The sequence below is a fragment of the Spea bombifrons genome, chromosome 12 (genome assembly GCF_027358695.1).
Source record: "Spea bombifrons isolate aSpeBom1 chromosome 12, aSpeBom1.2.pri, whole genome shotgun sequence".
NCBI classification, from domain to species: Eukaryota; Metazoa; Chordata; class Amphibia; order Anura; family Pelobatidae; genus Spea; species Spea bombifrons.
The window spans coordinates 24,278,118-24,294,853 of NC_071098.1; the positions used below are offsets into that span (position 1 = coordinate 24,278,118).

The window sequence follows — 16,736 nt, forward strand, 5'->3', positions numbered from 1 at the left end:
TGCCAATCATTCCCTGGAATTACGAATGAAAGCATTTGATTGGAGCTCCATATTAAGGGTAAAATGGGTGAGGTATATAAAGTCAGCCCTCATCCGTGTCATAGACATTTGGTTTGAAAGCCCAACCATTTTGTCTTGGTTTAGTGACATGCACAGAAACCATGTTATGTTTTTATGCTCACGTATAAACCTGGAAACTTTTAGGCTCCGGCTACCTGGAGTCCCCCCTCTTGCGGCCAGGACTACCTGCTGACATCACAGGCAGTCCCACTGACGGTGGGCAGTCCTAATGATGTCAGTGGGAGTTTCCTCCCACATCAGTGGGTGGTCCCACTGATGCTGTGGGACACTCCCCCATTTAAAGGAAATGGGCGGGGAGTGGGGTGTGTCAGGATCCTACGACCCGGAGAATTCGGGTGTCCAGCCAAAACTCGGAGAGTTCCCAGGTATGCTCAGGCAGCTTTCAGTCGGGCGTATTTAGCCATTGGCTGCACTTTGCTGTCTAATATACGGTATTAAAGAGATTTCACTTTATTGGGAGAATCCCTACTATGACACGATGATATTAAATTAAGGCTTTGATGCTTTATATCCTTTAAGGTATACTGTTTATAAAACTATCAAGTAGCATCACACATTATTTAAATCTCTCAGAGAGATTTAAAATATCTCCCAAGATGTTTCTAAGATATCATATCTGTAAACTGCCATACAGAATAGGACTTCTATAAAGCATATCAGAATGAAATATGGAACACAGGCCTGCTGTCCATTTTGGCACACGTACAAACGTATGTCAGATCTGGCGCAAGTAAAAATGAATCAGGGGGACCTCCTCTGGCATCCTTAGCTTGACACAATGGCTCTGCTTCCTGGGCACCATGTATTCACTTTTGATTACCTGCATAAACATGTCACACGCCTGCAGCTGTTGTGTAAGGCCACGGTGTCCCTGCGTGTCATATCAATGTTACCATCATACCATGCCGTGTCACTTTGTATGACACTGCATAAAGCTTGATATCTCTTTTACTCTGTATCATTAACTGCTGGGAACAAGGTGTACTAAATGCCGTGGTTGTAAATCATTCAGACATTTACTCAGGACCAGAAGCAGACATCGTGGGCCATCTCCAACTCTTGACGAACTACAACGACCGACCGCAGTCAAGGACCGGGAGGGCTGTAGCTCATTATCAGGTGGACACCTGTAGTTTGCCTACCCTAGCTCAAGATTATCCAAATACTTGTAGGATAATACTGTACTGTAAATTATAGCAGTTATTGGTCTCAATGGCTTTCTAATCAGCCAAATGCCAATAAAAATAAAAAAAAAAACAGCCATATACTGTATAAATGAAACATATGGAACCATGAAGCTGTAATGCGATGTAGAAGTATATACAGAGGAAGAAATAACAAAATAACAAAAGTTTAAAAACATCTAAGACTTACCTTGATCACCTCTGGACATGCATAGTGAGGAGACCTGAGGATGAATGTTTAATACGAAAAAAAAGCAACAGGAAGAAGAAAGAAAGAAAGAAGAAAGATGTTAGCCACAGGAAGGAATTTGAGAATTTGTTAATTAGTTGAGTTAAAGTAAAGACTTCGGTAGAAACAAGATAATGTGTTCAAGTCAGATCATACACAACAAAACTATTGTTTTTATTAAGTAAAAAATATTTATTTTACGTTTTCCATAAGTGTATTTCAAAATTTGATTGAGAAATCTTAAGAAAAACAATATTTTGAACATTCCATTAATATATTTTAATTAATTAAGCAAAAACGAGTTATGTGCATGTTTAGAACAGAACCCAAATCAGCCCTTCCTCCGTTAAGGTTTTTTTTTTAAGATTGCTGGTTTGTCACGATTGTGGACCAAATTCACAATACGACAATATGATTATTTTGTAAAAGTGTAAAGGTTCTACGATATAGTAGATAATCCTACTGAAAACTGAATTTGCCTATATGGACACACATAAATATATGTAGGCTTTATGTGAAATATGAAGGTCCAGCTCATCGTAAAGCGGTTATTACTTTTGTAAGATAGTCCTTTCCTTTCTCTAGAGCATTGTAGGCTCTATGTATGTATTTATACATTTTAGTTTTTTCACTCTATTACAATATGATTGTGGATTATGATGTGGATGATTGTGGATTTCCAAAGGAATAAACATATTATTTACCAAGAGCTCTAGAATGAAGACCTAAATCTTAACTTTAGAACACAGATGCCAACTTGCCACCACAACCATTATACCTTCTTACTATGGGTTTAATAGGACCTGGGCAGGTCTATGATTCACTAGGAGTCCAGGAAAAACAAGAGAGACCTCAAGGAGAACACGTTCATACCGTACCACATACTGAGAAGCCCCTAGAACGATCAGCCTTCCAGATTAATTCCACCTGCTTAACTGACCCAGCCAGCTCTATACTCCAGAAAGCACAAAAATACACAAAATTCTGGTACGTTTTACATTTTAGTCCGCGTTCGTCATTAAAAGATTGTGCCGTTGTGTCAGAATTATAATCACACAAAAAAATATCACTAGGGAGATGCATGTGGTGCAAGAAAAGTAATTTGTTTGGACTACTTCCAGGTTGCCGTCGCAGCAAAATCACAGAAAGTAATGCAGTTGTTCTTGGAAGCCCAGCAGTGCAGCGTGGTATGGATAAAGTTATTACTCTGGCGCAGGGCTGTCAGTAAAAGGATCATTGATCACTGCTTGAATGCTCAAGCAGAAATGTAATTGTAATCTATGCAGATACTCGCATGAACCTTGATGAATGACTAGACAAGAGGGTATTACTGGTATCTGCATAATACCCCTTCCATTTACCCCACTACCTTGCCTCCTTCCAAAATTTATTCAAAGTATCCTTCAAGAATGTTATATTTTAGTCTTGCTGGATTTGGGAGAATTGAATCTCTATCCTGGTGGCTGCTCTTCCTGGTCAATGATCTGCCCATGTGGACAATACAATAGTAACTTAAAGACCAAGACAGGAGAAGACCTTGTGTTTGTTCAAACCAAGTCTGGAGAGGGGTGCAAATGTTAATAAATTCAGTAGAAGAAAGCAAATGACCTGCATATACAGGTCTTCTATAAACTGAATACATAAAGTGAATGTTTTGGTCAACACAGACTTTCACCATGATAAATTTACATAAAGAAACAGTTGCATGGAAATCCAGCAATCTTAAACACGTGCTTTCACCAAAATGAGCTTTGACCCGTCTGTGTAATTGGGATCTCTGACTTCAAACTCAGACCTTCTGAGTTTGACTTCATGTCCATAGAGGTTTGCACCTACTACATTTATGTTCTCGCTGTGTTCAGCTATAAAAATGGAACTGAGCGCTTGGTATAATCTGTCCCAGTTCTGAAAAAGCTAACCTTGATATTCTTTAGAATATTAACGCACTTGTCTCATGAACTTTCGATGTAGTGTATCTCCAGTCGTTGGCTGGACCTAATGGTGGTCCTCATTGAAATGTTTCCTCCTTAAGAGTTTTGAAACTAATTTAATTGAGTTAACCAAAAGAAAGAGAGATTTTCAAGCATGGTATATTTGTAAGGCAAAGTACCAAGCAGGAGTCTCGACTACTATTAAGCTAGTTCTGAAATCCAAGGAGGGAAGGGCATACAGTGAACTTCTGAGACTTGAGAGAAAATCTCTAGACCAGAAAAAAAAATCCCATAGAATTACTGGGTTTGAATGTACAGTAAGACCCGATATCTCTGACTGATGCCTTTGAAGTAAATCCCATCAGAACTTTTGTTACATTCCAAGGTTTGTTTATAATGTATCTCTTATATAATATACTTTTTGTACACGTCAGCTAATTCTGTACTCACCCACAGCTGGTCTCTAGTAAACTGTCGCCGACCTGCAGTGACGCCATTCCAAAATCTGCTATTCGTATGTTGTTTTTTTCATCTAACAATAAGTTTTCGGGCTTCAGGTCTCTGTGGCTGCCCACGGTCAAAAGAAAGAAAAAAAAAACATATTTTGAAGATTAAGACAGGCAGGTCTATAATAAGACTAAGGTTTTATATTTGGCTTTTTTAATTGGATTTGGTTACCAGACTTGGAAACTTTCCAGGGTAGGTAACCTGGAGCTCTCCCTCTTTTATAGTGGCTTCAGGAAAGGGGTGGGGTTAGCCACACATAGGGCGGGGCTAGTGCGTTACTGTCTTTGGTAGGAGGGGATTGGGTGGGGAGTAGGTGGGATTGGGTAGGGAGTAGGTGGGATTGGGTGGGGAGTAGGTGGGAATGGGCATGGCCAAAAAAAATCCCCTGCCAGGAGAAAACAGAAACTGACCTAAAGACAAACCATGGGGTGGAAGTAGGTCTATGGAATTAAAAATATGTTTTAAAAGCCATGATTGGGCAACTGCAGCTTTTCTGCTGTTGTAATATATCCCCTATCATCCTTGACTAATTGTGCATGACGGGAGCTGCAATTCAACAAAATCGCAGACATCTAGCCCTCCTCTGAGATTTAGGCTACATGTGTATTTAATTATACTGAATTGTAATAATTGTAATAATCCAAATTGAAAAAAAGAAACCTATTTTTTCTTTAGAAATAACATTTATTGGCGCACTTAGACATAACTGCATTTTGAGTCTCTGAGTGAAATGCTGCTTCTCAGAGGCTCCGGGTGAATGTCAAACTCTGAGTGGGACAGCAATATTTGGGGAAGTTCCTAGGTATGTGAAAAATGTGAACTTCCACACACTTATTGGTTACTTTAATCCTTAAACAAGAATACTTCCATTTATTCAGCGTACAGAACACTGAAATATAGGATTCTAAACACTGACATACATGCTATAAAGTACCTGTTTTTTTGTCCAGCGTTTAAAAAATATAAAAACTGAATATAGTGCTTTCCCATATAAACAGAGACACTTTAAAATACACTTAAGAAGGTTGGACTTTAACCTAAAAATGAAAATACGGCAAGGATTAAATGGAGTTGAAAGCTTTAAGTCAAGCAGGAAACCCGTAGATTAGGTGAGCTAAAATCATTTTGATCTGCCATCAATTCCTGCTTTCCTGTTCCTGCTCATCCGAGCAAATCTTTTTTCCTTTGTTCATCTGGCCTTTAATCATTTTTTTCCCTCTATTCTCATAGTACATTTTTTTTTTCAGGTTCATAGGCTGGGTTATTTTTAGTTTTTTTTCAGCATCCGCAGTAAATAAAATAAAAATAAAAAAAATCAAACATACCATATGGAGTAACTGTGGCAGAAATCAAGAGCGGATATAATTTGTCGGAAGAATTTTCGAGCCTCTTTTGGAGTTAGCCGGCCCTTTTTTACCAAGTAGTCAAAAAGTTCTCCGCCGGAAACATGTTCAAGCACCAGATATCTGAAAAAAAACATATAATACATACTGAAAAACAAAATTTTACTCAATGCTACTAATTTAATTATTGTTATTACAAGCAAAACCATTTTCGACCGTGATTTCAAAAGAAAAAAAAAAGCATAATTAATATATCACAGACAACAGGGGAGATATTGTAGTTTAATAAAAACGATAATGCTGATTTCAATTGATCAAAGTTGTGCAATCACTATAGCAACCAAGCAATGTTCTCGCCTCCCCTTGAAAACTAGAATTAAAACTTTATTATTTTAATATGAATTTAATTTTTTTAAAAAGTGCATTATTTTTCAAGATTCCATGCTTCCTTCTGATAAATATTTTCCACCAAAGTGTGTTATATCAGCTGGAAAGCAAAGCAACCGTCTTGTAAAAAATTGGACTTTTTGGTGCTGTTCCACTTTTTGGGTACATTGGGCACTTGAGATAATTTGCAGGTAAATCAATATGTAAGTTTAGCTTTTTAAACATTTGTGTTCTCCTGGTTTGTGGATTGGTGAATTCCAGTAAGATGGTCGACACAGACTGGTGGTGCTTGGTATATTGCTTTTTTTTAACATGGGCTACTTCACTTGGCTGGCTTGTTGGGCTGAAGGATGCCAGCCTGCTCTTGGTTTAAAAGAAAGGCCACAATGGCGATTGTTCACATTCACAAATACAAAATACATGCAGGCGTAACACGTCTATACGGTACGGAATTCACTTGTGCCACGCGTAGGGGGGGACATACCCAGGGTGACAGCTGCAAGAAATTAGAAAACTGAGCTAAAAAGTTGGTGTTTCTACAGATGACAGATGTGCTTTGCCCAGACAAAAAACAAAAAAAGCTAAGCGCCGTGTCAGCAAAAAACGACAGAAAACGCTCAATTTAAAAGAGATTTAAAAAAAGATTTAAATGTAAATGTTTAATTTTCTGGTCAGAATCTAGCGACTGATTAGATCAAATTATACTGAGAGGAAATGCATTTTCCGTGACCTTTTTAGGAAAGGACTCCATAATACCAGCGTGGGGCCATGGGGAATGCATTATGGTGGCGTGCATCTCGGAGGTGGGTAGGTCTTTGTTTTAACCTAAAATCTCGGGTATCACTTTACAACGAAAGTTTCTCGGGAAAAAATGAAGCACCCATCAGATCATATCACTGGATGTCGGATGTTTGGTGAAACTGATCAATAATCAATGACATATAGAGTCATCAATCAAGGATCAGACAACAATGTAATAGATTTAAAGCAAAAAAAATATTGTAAAATAAAAAAAAGTTAGCCACTATCGGGTCACTTGTATATATATTTGTAATAATCTATTTTTATTAATAATATGTGTGTTTTTATATTTTGTGACTTGGACGACCAATCTCTCTGACTCCTACTGATGGGAGGGAGAGCGTATCCGACCTGGAAGCACCTTTGACTTCCACTGTTCAGCACTGTTGGAATATTATTGTTATTATTAAGTTATTATTTAACACTGATTACAACTTGGTCCTCAAAAGTGTTTACCGATTAAATGCTGCGACCACATCATCATATCATTGTGGAGCTGCACAGTTGCTCTCATGGAGCAATTATGCAGCACAGGCAAGTTTGTACTCCTGTATCCGACGCACCCGCCTTTTCACGACACTTGGACATTTGGTAATATACCTGAGATTTTGCAAGAGTCTAAATTTACGATATGTCTAATCCAGGGCGACACTGCTTGACAATACAGACTTGAACAGCAGCTTTTCTATTCACTAAAGATGATGTCGAGTGGAGTGGAGTGGAGATGACTTTGAATTTTCGAGTTGTGACTTCTGGCTGTTAAGGATTGTTGAGATTCTAGAGTTTTTGTTGGGTTGGCTTTTTGAGTTTTCAGTCAATTTGACAAATGTAATTTATCGAGAGCTCGAACAGCTGTGGGAAAACTAACTTTCTCCTGAACTAACTTTTGTTTTGGATTTTGTGGAACTTGGACTCTTCTCGTTGACTGCCAACTTGACTCAATTCAACTTTCTTTATATAAATCAGACCCTTTTCTTAGTTACTTGTTCATGGCCAGCCGAGTTGCACTAATTTAAGTAAATCCGTCAACTGCTACATTTAAATCATCCGTGGCCACCTCTGTTGCTTTTCTACTTGCTCTGAATATAACATTTCAGTATTTCCAATGTTTTCCAGTGATTAATTACCCCCCCTAACTAAACCTTGCCTTTAATTGTTGTTATTGATTTTATATATATATATATATTTTATATTTTATATATATATTATTATATTTATATTATTATATTTTTTTTAAATTAATAATATTATTTTTTTCCAATCATATTAATGGGAAAAAAGGCGCTTAAGCACAACAAATAAATTATGATGTAGCAGATCAGAGTTTTAAATCAGGATACGTTTGAGGATTTTGTACGATAGAGAATATGTAACAGTTTCCAGATCCTGTATAAATGAGAATAATCAATTAAACTGCAAGTGAAATGTATCATTTATGGACTTACGACATATTACTCTGTGAGAAATGGTGATGTCCTGACAATTAAATAGACTTCATTAAACAAGGAAGACCCTTTTGACCTGACGCCTATTCAAAGTTTTCACAGATAGGTTAACGGCGATAACGGCGGCTTTCCTAATGTGTGGAATGAAATTAATCACGCTGACCTTCCTTTATTATTAGGGGCAACCAAAGACATTTTAATTACGAAAGACAAATAGGTGGAGCGGTAACACTGATTCAATTACCTGTCTTGACATAGAAGAAAAATAAAAACCATGTTCTGCATTTTTAAGAAATATCTGCAAAGAGTGATATTAAAAGATTGGATTATTATATAGTATCCCTTCCTGGCCCTAAGGTGTTCAACAAGAACATCATTGTTCGGTAACAATAAATTGTTCGGAGAAAGGCTTGGCCCATGTTCTCCAGGAGATTCCAGTCTTATTTGATGATGAATTAATTTGGATGACATCTGGACTAGCGATAGGACACACAAAGAGTGCACCCAATCTCGGAATGCCTAGATCCGCAAGAAACAATGGATGGAATTCTGAGACCGAGCTTTACTCCCATCTCACAGGCATATGAACAGCAAAGAGGGGATTCCATGAATGCCCCCAGATGGGTCGAACCAGAGTGCACTTGAGTTCTAGTTGTGTTTTACTTTCGGTGGCTACATTTCAGATCTCTAAGTTGGGAGCTTCAACCTAGGGCTTAGTAAATGCACTTGGAAACTTGGGTATGATGGGCCAGATGTTTTCAGTCTCTCTCCATTAGAAGTTTGGTTGATGGTTGTGTTTAGGTACCTGGCATACGTGAAGATCCGACCGTCCCATCCTACGCATACAACTACTCAAGATGGAAAACAGCAATGCCGCGGCAAGTTCACATCGTGTTATGACCCAAGGTAACTGAAAAATCAGTATAGCCCCATAATAGTCGGAGCTCCTATACCCCATGCATATTGCATCCCCACAACCTTCCACAGGCTAGAGTTCTCCTCACACTCCTCTAAACTAATGTTTTCATGTCAAAAAAGTGACACATCCCGTTCTATCAGTGAAGCTTTTGTTGCCAAGCACCTGTTATGTCGCGGGGACGCCTTGACATGCAATTACAGATTTTACAAATGTGCGCGTCACAAGTTAATGGGAAAATGGAACTGTCTGGCTCAGAGTATTCATATCAAATGTAGCAATCCTCGGAAACGTGGCAGTTAAGATGCGCTTATACTGATGTTTCAATATAACCTCTTCTCATTATAGAGCTGTCCGCCGTACGGCTTAGAGCCGAGATCCTTCTCATTATGGGACTCTCTCAGGACAGAGAACGCTCATTACGGATCTTTCATGCCAGGTACTTTACTCAAGAACACCCTCATTGCCCACTTTGTTTTTAAACAAAATGAGAACACTTAGAGCATTTAACAGGTAGACACTGGCAGTAATGGGGTTAAACGGTTACATAGCTATTTTTTTTAATTTTTCTGCAGCGATCTTCTACCTCTGACCTCACCTATATGCTTTATTCTATGTTTAATATAAGCAAAAAAAATATTCATAGAAACATAGACCCATTCGTCCCGTCTACTCTGCCGAGTGTAATGACTTAAAGATCCGTCGTTGGTCTCATTGTAGATTCTAGATAGCCATATGCCTATCCAATGTATTAAGTGTATACCACAGCTGCTGGGAGGCCATTCCACTTATTTGCTATCCTCTCATTAAAGCAAAACTTCCTTAGGTTAGGCCCCTAAGCCCCTGACCCTCTAGTTTTTAGATTATGACCTCCTGTACTTTTGAACATTTCTCCTCCATAATATGCCTGGAACAATTTTTTGGTAGGGTCTTAGCCACCAGCTACAACAGATTAGCGTTTAAAGGATCAACTATAAAAATTTAATTAAAAAAGCATTATTATTTATACTAAAATACAGATTGTGGTGTAAAATTGTGAATATCGGAGAATGTTTGCAAAATATATCATTTTGGGCTTTCCCCCACCAAAAACGTCTAATGTATTCTGCTTTAACACATTCATAATTCACCTAAATTTACCCAGGAGTCCAAAAAAAAAAAAAAAAAGATTGATGACATTTTGGATGTTTTAAGCATTTCAACCAACGGCAGAGTAAATGACCTGCACAAAGACCACTGTGTTCTTGCTTTGGAAGGAGGGTCTACACAACCAAGCTGTCTCATCTTGCCCGTTCCATGCCCTCCCTGCAGTTTTGTTCATTAAGTTGGAATCGAGCATGTCAGCTTAGACACGCCGGGACAATATAATTACCCACCTACTCTGACAGCCTAATTGCTGGATGTACATAACGATACTTTTCTATAGGAGTTGTCACCGAGAGTCTTCTAACTTTATTTTACTTAATAATTCATCATGAACGTTCTACTGACGTGATCTACAAATGGTGGCAAACAAACGACTCTAGTAACGGTCAGGGGTTAAAGATACTTTGAATGAAGTCACCGGTACACGTCATTGCTTCATGTGAGATACACCACAGCCTTTGAGATGTTCGGGTGTAATTCAACCACAGTGGAAGAAGACAAAGTCATTTCCAGACTATGTGACCTTGAGAATCTGTCAATTCACCTGGAGACTTTGAGACTGGTGTAAAAAACCCTGAGATTCAAGAGACAAATCCACGGGTTCCCAGGTGTATGAACGTATGTTAATGCATTTTGTTTCAAGACAAAAAATAAAATCAAAGGATCATCTCTTTGAGGTTCTTGTAGAACTCTTTATTTAAATTATTTTATGTAAATATTTAGGGGAAAGAAAAAGATAAAGTAGGGGGATTTCATTCTTAAAGCAATGTCTTTAAAACTGTATTTTTATTTATTTAGTGCCCATTGAAGTGTATTTTACATGGATCCCAATGCATTTACAGCAATCACGTTACTGGTGTCATAATATAAGACTTCTTGTGCACTGTAGCTGCTGAAGTCACTAAAGTGGCATCTAATAGCACGCATGTTAGCAAAACATCATATATGATTGGCTGCTGCTATTCCCATTGCTTTCATTGGGAGTTCTACGGAGCATGTGCAAGAGGCATACTGAGGTATGCTCCCTACTTTCCGTAGAGGCAGCTGGGGGAGGAGTTTAATGAGACAAAAAAACTCCAATAACTTAATGCCTGAAATGAATGATGTCCACTCAAAATCAACTTCTATATGCACCTAAAATAGGGCTTAACAGCTCCTTCATCACATGAAGAACCATAGAAATACGTTAATAAAAATTATAATTATTAAACTTTTGATAAATTGATATTAAAATTGATATTTTCACTAATCAATACAGGGGTCATAACGATTTCTATGTGTTGGAGGAATCATTTATCTCTTTGTTGTTCAGCATGAATATTTTGGCACTTTTTGAATGTTAATAATAATTACAATAAACACATTTGTATTCACTTTTTTTCTCTTTTGTCCAAAATATCGAAGTATATATTGGTTAAAAAAAAAAACTGTGGCAACATAAAAAGTTTTACTTCTGATTGATTTCTAAAATTACGATCCAATTTCAAATTTGGCAGAAAACGTGGTTAGCAGCTGGTCTAAAATTATAATGATTATGAGCTCTAAAATTTTACACACAGCCAAAAGGGAAATAGCTATATAACAACAAATATGTGTAACAATTACATTTGTGCTTAATTGCATTATCCTCTTCTCATAAAAACGCATCTCTCTGGGGACTGTCCTCAAACATCTGACCCTTAAGGGATTGGCCCAACCAACCGAACCTATGTTTACACCATGTTACGCACCAAGCCTAGCTTTCTAATAAACGAAAAAGAGGAGCCAGATGGGGTAGATTCACTAAAAAACTACATTTACGGGAAAGTAGAATATTTCAGTATGTGTGATAGACAGGTAATTAACTAGTATTAAGTATGTTAAGAGCTGGTACCAGCATCACCAAGCTGTCATCTTGGTACTTAATCGCAGGTTTGTATCAGCTTTGGATATTTTGGTGGTGACTGGTTGGATATTTTTGAGGAACCCTTTGCTTAACTACACCCCAGAAGGGGGAGAGATCCGGGTATCCTGACCCGGGACGTTCCCAGGTATGGCTACAATGTCTCCGAAAAATGTTAGCTGGGCTATTGTGAGGGCAGAAGACAATCATTCTTCCCCACTTAATTTTCAAATGAATGTGTATTTGTGGGTATAAATGACTTTGTGTATGCATATAAGTGGGTACATGGACATTCCTGTATATAGAAGAGAGCATGGAAATGTATACATGTGTGTGGATGCGTGGATAAAAATATGTGAAGGATTATGAATGTATAAATGCTCATATGTGTACATGAATAAGTATGTGTGTGTGTATGAATGCGTAATTGTGTTGCATACATGAGTGATCATCTATGATTGTGGCACCAAGGTGTGTGTGTATATATATCCTCTCTCTATATATATAATTGATACAGGCAGTTATGGTTATCATAGTGTTAATGTAAGCAGCTATCCACAGTTGATAGACCCAATTAGACACGGTGCTCTTGCCCCTGGCAATTACGTACCCCCTACTCGAAGGGTCCTACGGGACAGGTCCACAATTCTACACGTTATTGAGTTTCCTAACAAATATTTAAATTGTATTCTCATACAAAACTGGCAATGTATGTGTCCTCCCTCCTTGTTCTTACAAACTGCCGTGTAAACACTGAGTTATGTTAATCAGGCGCAATGTTTGGTAATCTATTGCCGTCTGCAAAACGCTTTTGAACATTTCATGTAAGCCTAAAACCGGAGAACAAACACTTCACATCTGTCTTTATACCTGATCAGTAACCCAGATAAACATGAAAGGCAGGACGTCTGCGATTTACATAATATCCCCATTACTAGGCAAGCCTAGAATCTGCTGTCCGCAGCACGTACAATGTATGCAACCGTCATGCCAATGCACACTGATACCCAAAGCTCGTCGGGTTGGCAGAAGCAAGGTAATGTCTATAAATACCTACAAATATTTCTTATTCTCATAGACATCATGCAGCTTGAGGACGTGGGGGTGTTCAATCAGCTTCAGGATAGCGATTTCTCTTTCCACCTGCAAAAATAGAGGATTTCAGCAAAAAAAGAAAAAAAATCAGTACAAATTAAAAGCATAGTTTAAAAAAAAAGTTAACATTTGGCTCACTGGGATATTTCTCTACTTCTTTCTTATGTATCAATCGGTAAACGGATTAAAAAAAAATCGTAATAAGCAAAAAAAAAACAAAAAAAAACAAAGAAAAATAATATACAGATTAAAATGCAGAAATACAACATATGGCAGAAATCAACATTTCTATCTGGAATTCCATACATTGTGCGTACGGAATATTCGTACTTGTATTCTAGATAATGAAAGCAGGCAGCGTCAACAAGAAATGTAAGAAAGAAATTTAAGATTAACCAACTGATCTTAGAAAAGGTTAACGTGTTATTTTTTTAAATGGTCACACAGTTTTAAGGCATTTAATATATGTGTTGTTTGTATACACATTATTGTATATTGTATTATAGGGCAGTCGATCACTAGAATACACCTGTGTCCACCAGACACCCTGAGCTCCTAGAAAAGAGGGACCTATTGGGTCCTCAATAGGGTGACCTGCCATTAGTAGAGTGGCCAAGGGGCTTCTTCCACTTTGGATGTCTCTCTAGGAAAAAAAAAAATGTGGGTGCCCATCGTACCCCAAGATCCAGGCACCCCAGGAGCTAAGACCGGCCCTGGGCATGTTTCAACTGTATTTGTCCTGCCGGACACATCTTCTGGAAGGATAGTCAACGTTACATCATTCCCATGTAAATAGTACATTCGCAAGCGAGCCATAAACATCCTTACAGATTCATGTTAATTCATGACTGTTTATTTGCCGAGAATAGTGGCAAACTTAATAAGGCCAAGGGGGAATTGTTCTTAAAATAAGCACAATAACCTAAATGTGTTTTATCTCCTGCCGCCAGTCAGTCATTACAATACGCGATTCCGCAAAACACTGATATTTAGGATTAATAGCGACAGAACGGCATTTGTTATGTTATACAAACAAGAATCTCAGTCATTCATCACTTTACAGCTAAGATAAACTGTCCCTGTAGACTTATTTTTATCAGACTAAGCCTATATGCATATAAATATTTGTCAACGGAGGTATTTTTACTAGTTAATGGAAGCCCTACCTGTTGGGTAGGGGACATATCATTTAGCGTTTTAAAGAAGAAACATGTTAAATATGGTGATCGGGCCCCAACCAAACATTTCTTTACATACACCCAACTGAGTCTGACCGTAGCCATTTATATATTATATGCAGGGCTTTAGTTCCATCCTGAAGATAAGGAACTCCTACCAGCTGGATGACCATCTTGACCAGACCTGGCACTTTAAGGACAGTGGTCACCAATTTATGCATGTACGGCCGCCGGCGACCACATATTATACTTTTATACTCTTGCAGTGTGTTGCTGCGTGTACAGCCGGTGGCCACACCGGTTCACCAGATCTGCCAATCGCTCAATGCTCTCAGCAACCAGACATTTGCCCAGATGGCCAGTCCAGGCCTAGTGGGAGTTATAATCAACATTGGCAGAGGACATCCATCTTGGTCCAGTCTCAGGCTGAGCTGATGGAGCCCTAGACAGTCGTTGGAAGTGGTCATTAACAAATTGTGAGCCTATTTATGTAAGCTGCTGATCTAAAGCTAGCTCTGTTTTAACTTGAGTCTGCCCTGGGGAGCTGGCATTTTTGGGATAGTTTAAAAACTCCTTTTTTAACAACCAGCATCACCTGTATCACCCATGCTTAAAAAATAATCATTCCTGGACTTCTTGTCCACTTAAACCAAATATGTCACGAAAAAAGGACCTTGGCTTGTTTGCTTGGACAATGCATTTACTGCATGCAAAGTAGTGCAAGAATTTCTGCAAGTCGTAGCAAGAAAATGAGACTTCGGTCTCATTCCTCTCCTCCCCTGGCTGTCTCTACTAAAAGCAGGAAGCATACTCAAGTACACTCCATGCACATGCACTGTAGTATTCATATGGAAGACAGACAGCTGCAGCAGCCAATCACATATATGCTTACTGAGCACTGCAGCTGTCTGTTGCTACTCCCATGCTAGCCTATGTGCGATTGGCTGCCCCTACTTCAATGGAAATGCTACAGAGGGGCTTGTTTACTAAACGGAGAGTTATCAGTAGAATTTGCAGGATAGCTGTGGTTTCAACTTTACTGCATTATAAAGAGCTGATCCCAGTCTCGGTGGCCCTGTATAATGTATAGTGTAATCAGTGAGAGTTCTATACTAAACACTAGCCGGTGTTTGCCCTTCATAATGAACAGTGAAGTGAGGGAGCTGAAACCACTCGTGACAATACTCCAGTTAATGAGTAAACCCCAAAGCTTCCTGCCCTCGGAAAATAAAACTGGAGTAATGCCTGCGCCAGTATGAATTCAGATGATCTCTCCCTTATTAACGCTGCTAATTTACAACAAATTCTCTTTTGTACAACCGAGAATGTTGGTTTTGGCAGAATAATGTAGCCAATGATTATTTACAGACATTAAATGGTTAAAATCACTCAAGTACTAATACTGATATTTTTCCTTTTAAGTACAGGAGGTTTGGCGTTTATAAACGGACTAGCCCCGAAGGGAAGGGATTTAAGCCAACTCTGAAACTGATGTGCCAGATGTCAAGTATGACCTTATAATCCAGAATTCATCTCTTCAATCTCCCAGCTGCTCACAATGCCTGCCTGCATCACCAGTGTGCAACTGGCTTGACTGGACACATTTTTTTTCCGATCTGATTTCTTTTGTATCTTCGGTTGCTATTCTCCAAAGCTTTAACGTTTTCCAGCCCCATTAGGGCTGGACTTGCCATCTGGCATTACGGGCAAGCGCCCGACGGACTGCTGTCCAACAACGCCGTGGCATATCCAGCCGGTGGCTGCTCTTATGTCATCAGACGGCAGGGCCTTCTAGTTCTAGATCTGTCCACCCAGATTTTCTGTTCGTGCAAGGTTATAAAAACGTATAACCTATACTAAGATTTGAAAGGCTGTATGCTGTATTCCTTCACTAATTGTATTCCTCACCCCGCAGTTTGGGGCGGAAGAACTTGATCGGCCACACGGAGCCCTGACCTCAACCCCATCCAACACCCTTAGGATGAACTGAAAAGGAGATGGCGAGCCGGGCGTCTCCTCCAACATCAGTGCCTGACCTCACAAACGATCTACTGGATAAACGGGCTAAAATACCCACAGAAACTCCCCAAAATCTTGTGGAAAGTCTTCCCAGAAGAGCGGAAGCTGTCATAGCTGCAAGGGGGGGGCCTTCATATTAATATCTATGTATTTAGAATGTGATGTCATAAAAGTTGGTGTAATGGTTAAGATGTCCCAATACTTTTGTCCATATAGTGTATCTGCCTCCACATCTATAGAATTCATATTATAAAACACCTCTCTGAAGAAGAGACCTCTGAGGTCCTGAAAGCTTATATATATAACGTTACATCTTCTATCTGTCTATGTGGCTCCAATAAAATGTATCAACTTCAAATGAAGACTCCAAGACACACAGGACATCAATAGATTAATAATCCCCTTGCCTTCGGAAAAGGACACATTATAGCTATGAACGGTCTATTCTCTTCCTTGGGGTCATCCTTGACTCAAACCTCCCCTTCATCCCTCACATTCAGTCCCTCGCCAGATCCTGCCGCTTGCACCTAAAAAAACATCTCTCGTATCCGCCCATTCCTCACCCAAGAATCCACAAAAACCCTGGTTCATT

At 38.9% G+C, this 16,736-nt stretch overlaps 1 protein-coding gene across 2 annotated transcripts in view; it reads right to left on the minus strand.

Annotated features, from left to right (window-relative positions):
• BRSK1 (BR serine/threonine kinase 1) overlaps nucleotides 1–16,736 on the minus strand; it is an 83,961-nt gene that overhangs the window by 16,560 nt on the left and 50,665 nt on the right. For both annotated transcript variants that reach the window (XM_053452571.1, XM_053452570.1), the window contains exons 3-6: nucleotides 12,910–12,995; nucleotides 5,258–5,398; nucleotides 3,876–3,992; nucleotides 1,456–1,489 (exon numbers count right to left, since the gene is read on the minus strand). In XM_053452571.1, coding sequence (XP_053308546.1) covers nucleotides 1,456–1,489; nucleotides 3,876–3,992; nucleotides 5,258–5,398; nucleotides 12,910–12,995 — 378 coding nt within the window. The remainder of the gene's footprint in view (nucleotides 1–1,455; nucleotides 1,490–3,875; nucleotides 3,993–5,257; nucleotides 5,399–12,909; nucleotides 12,996–16,736) is intronic.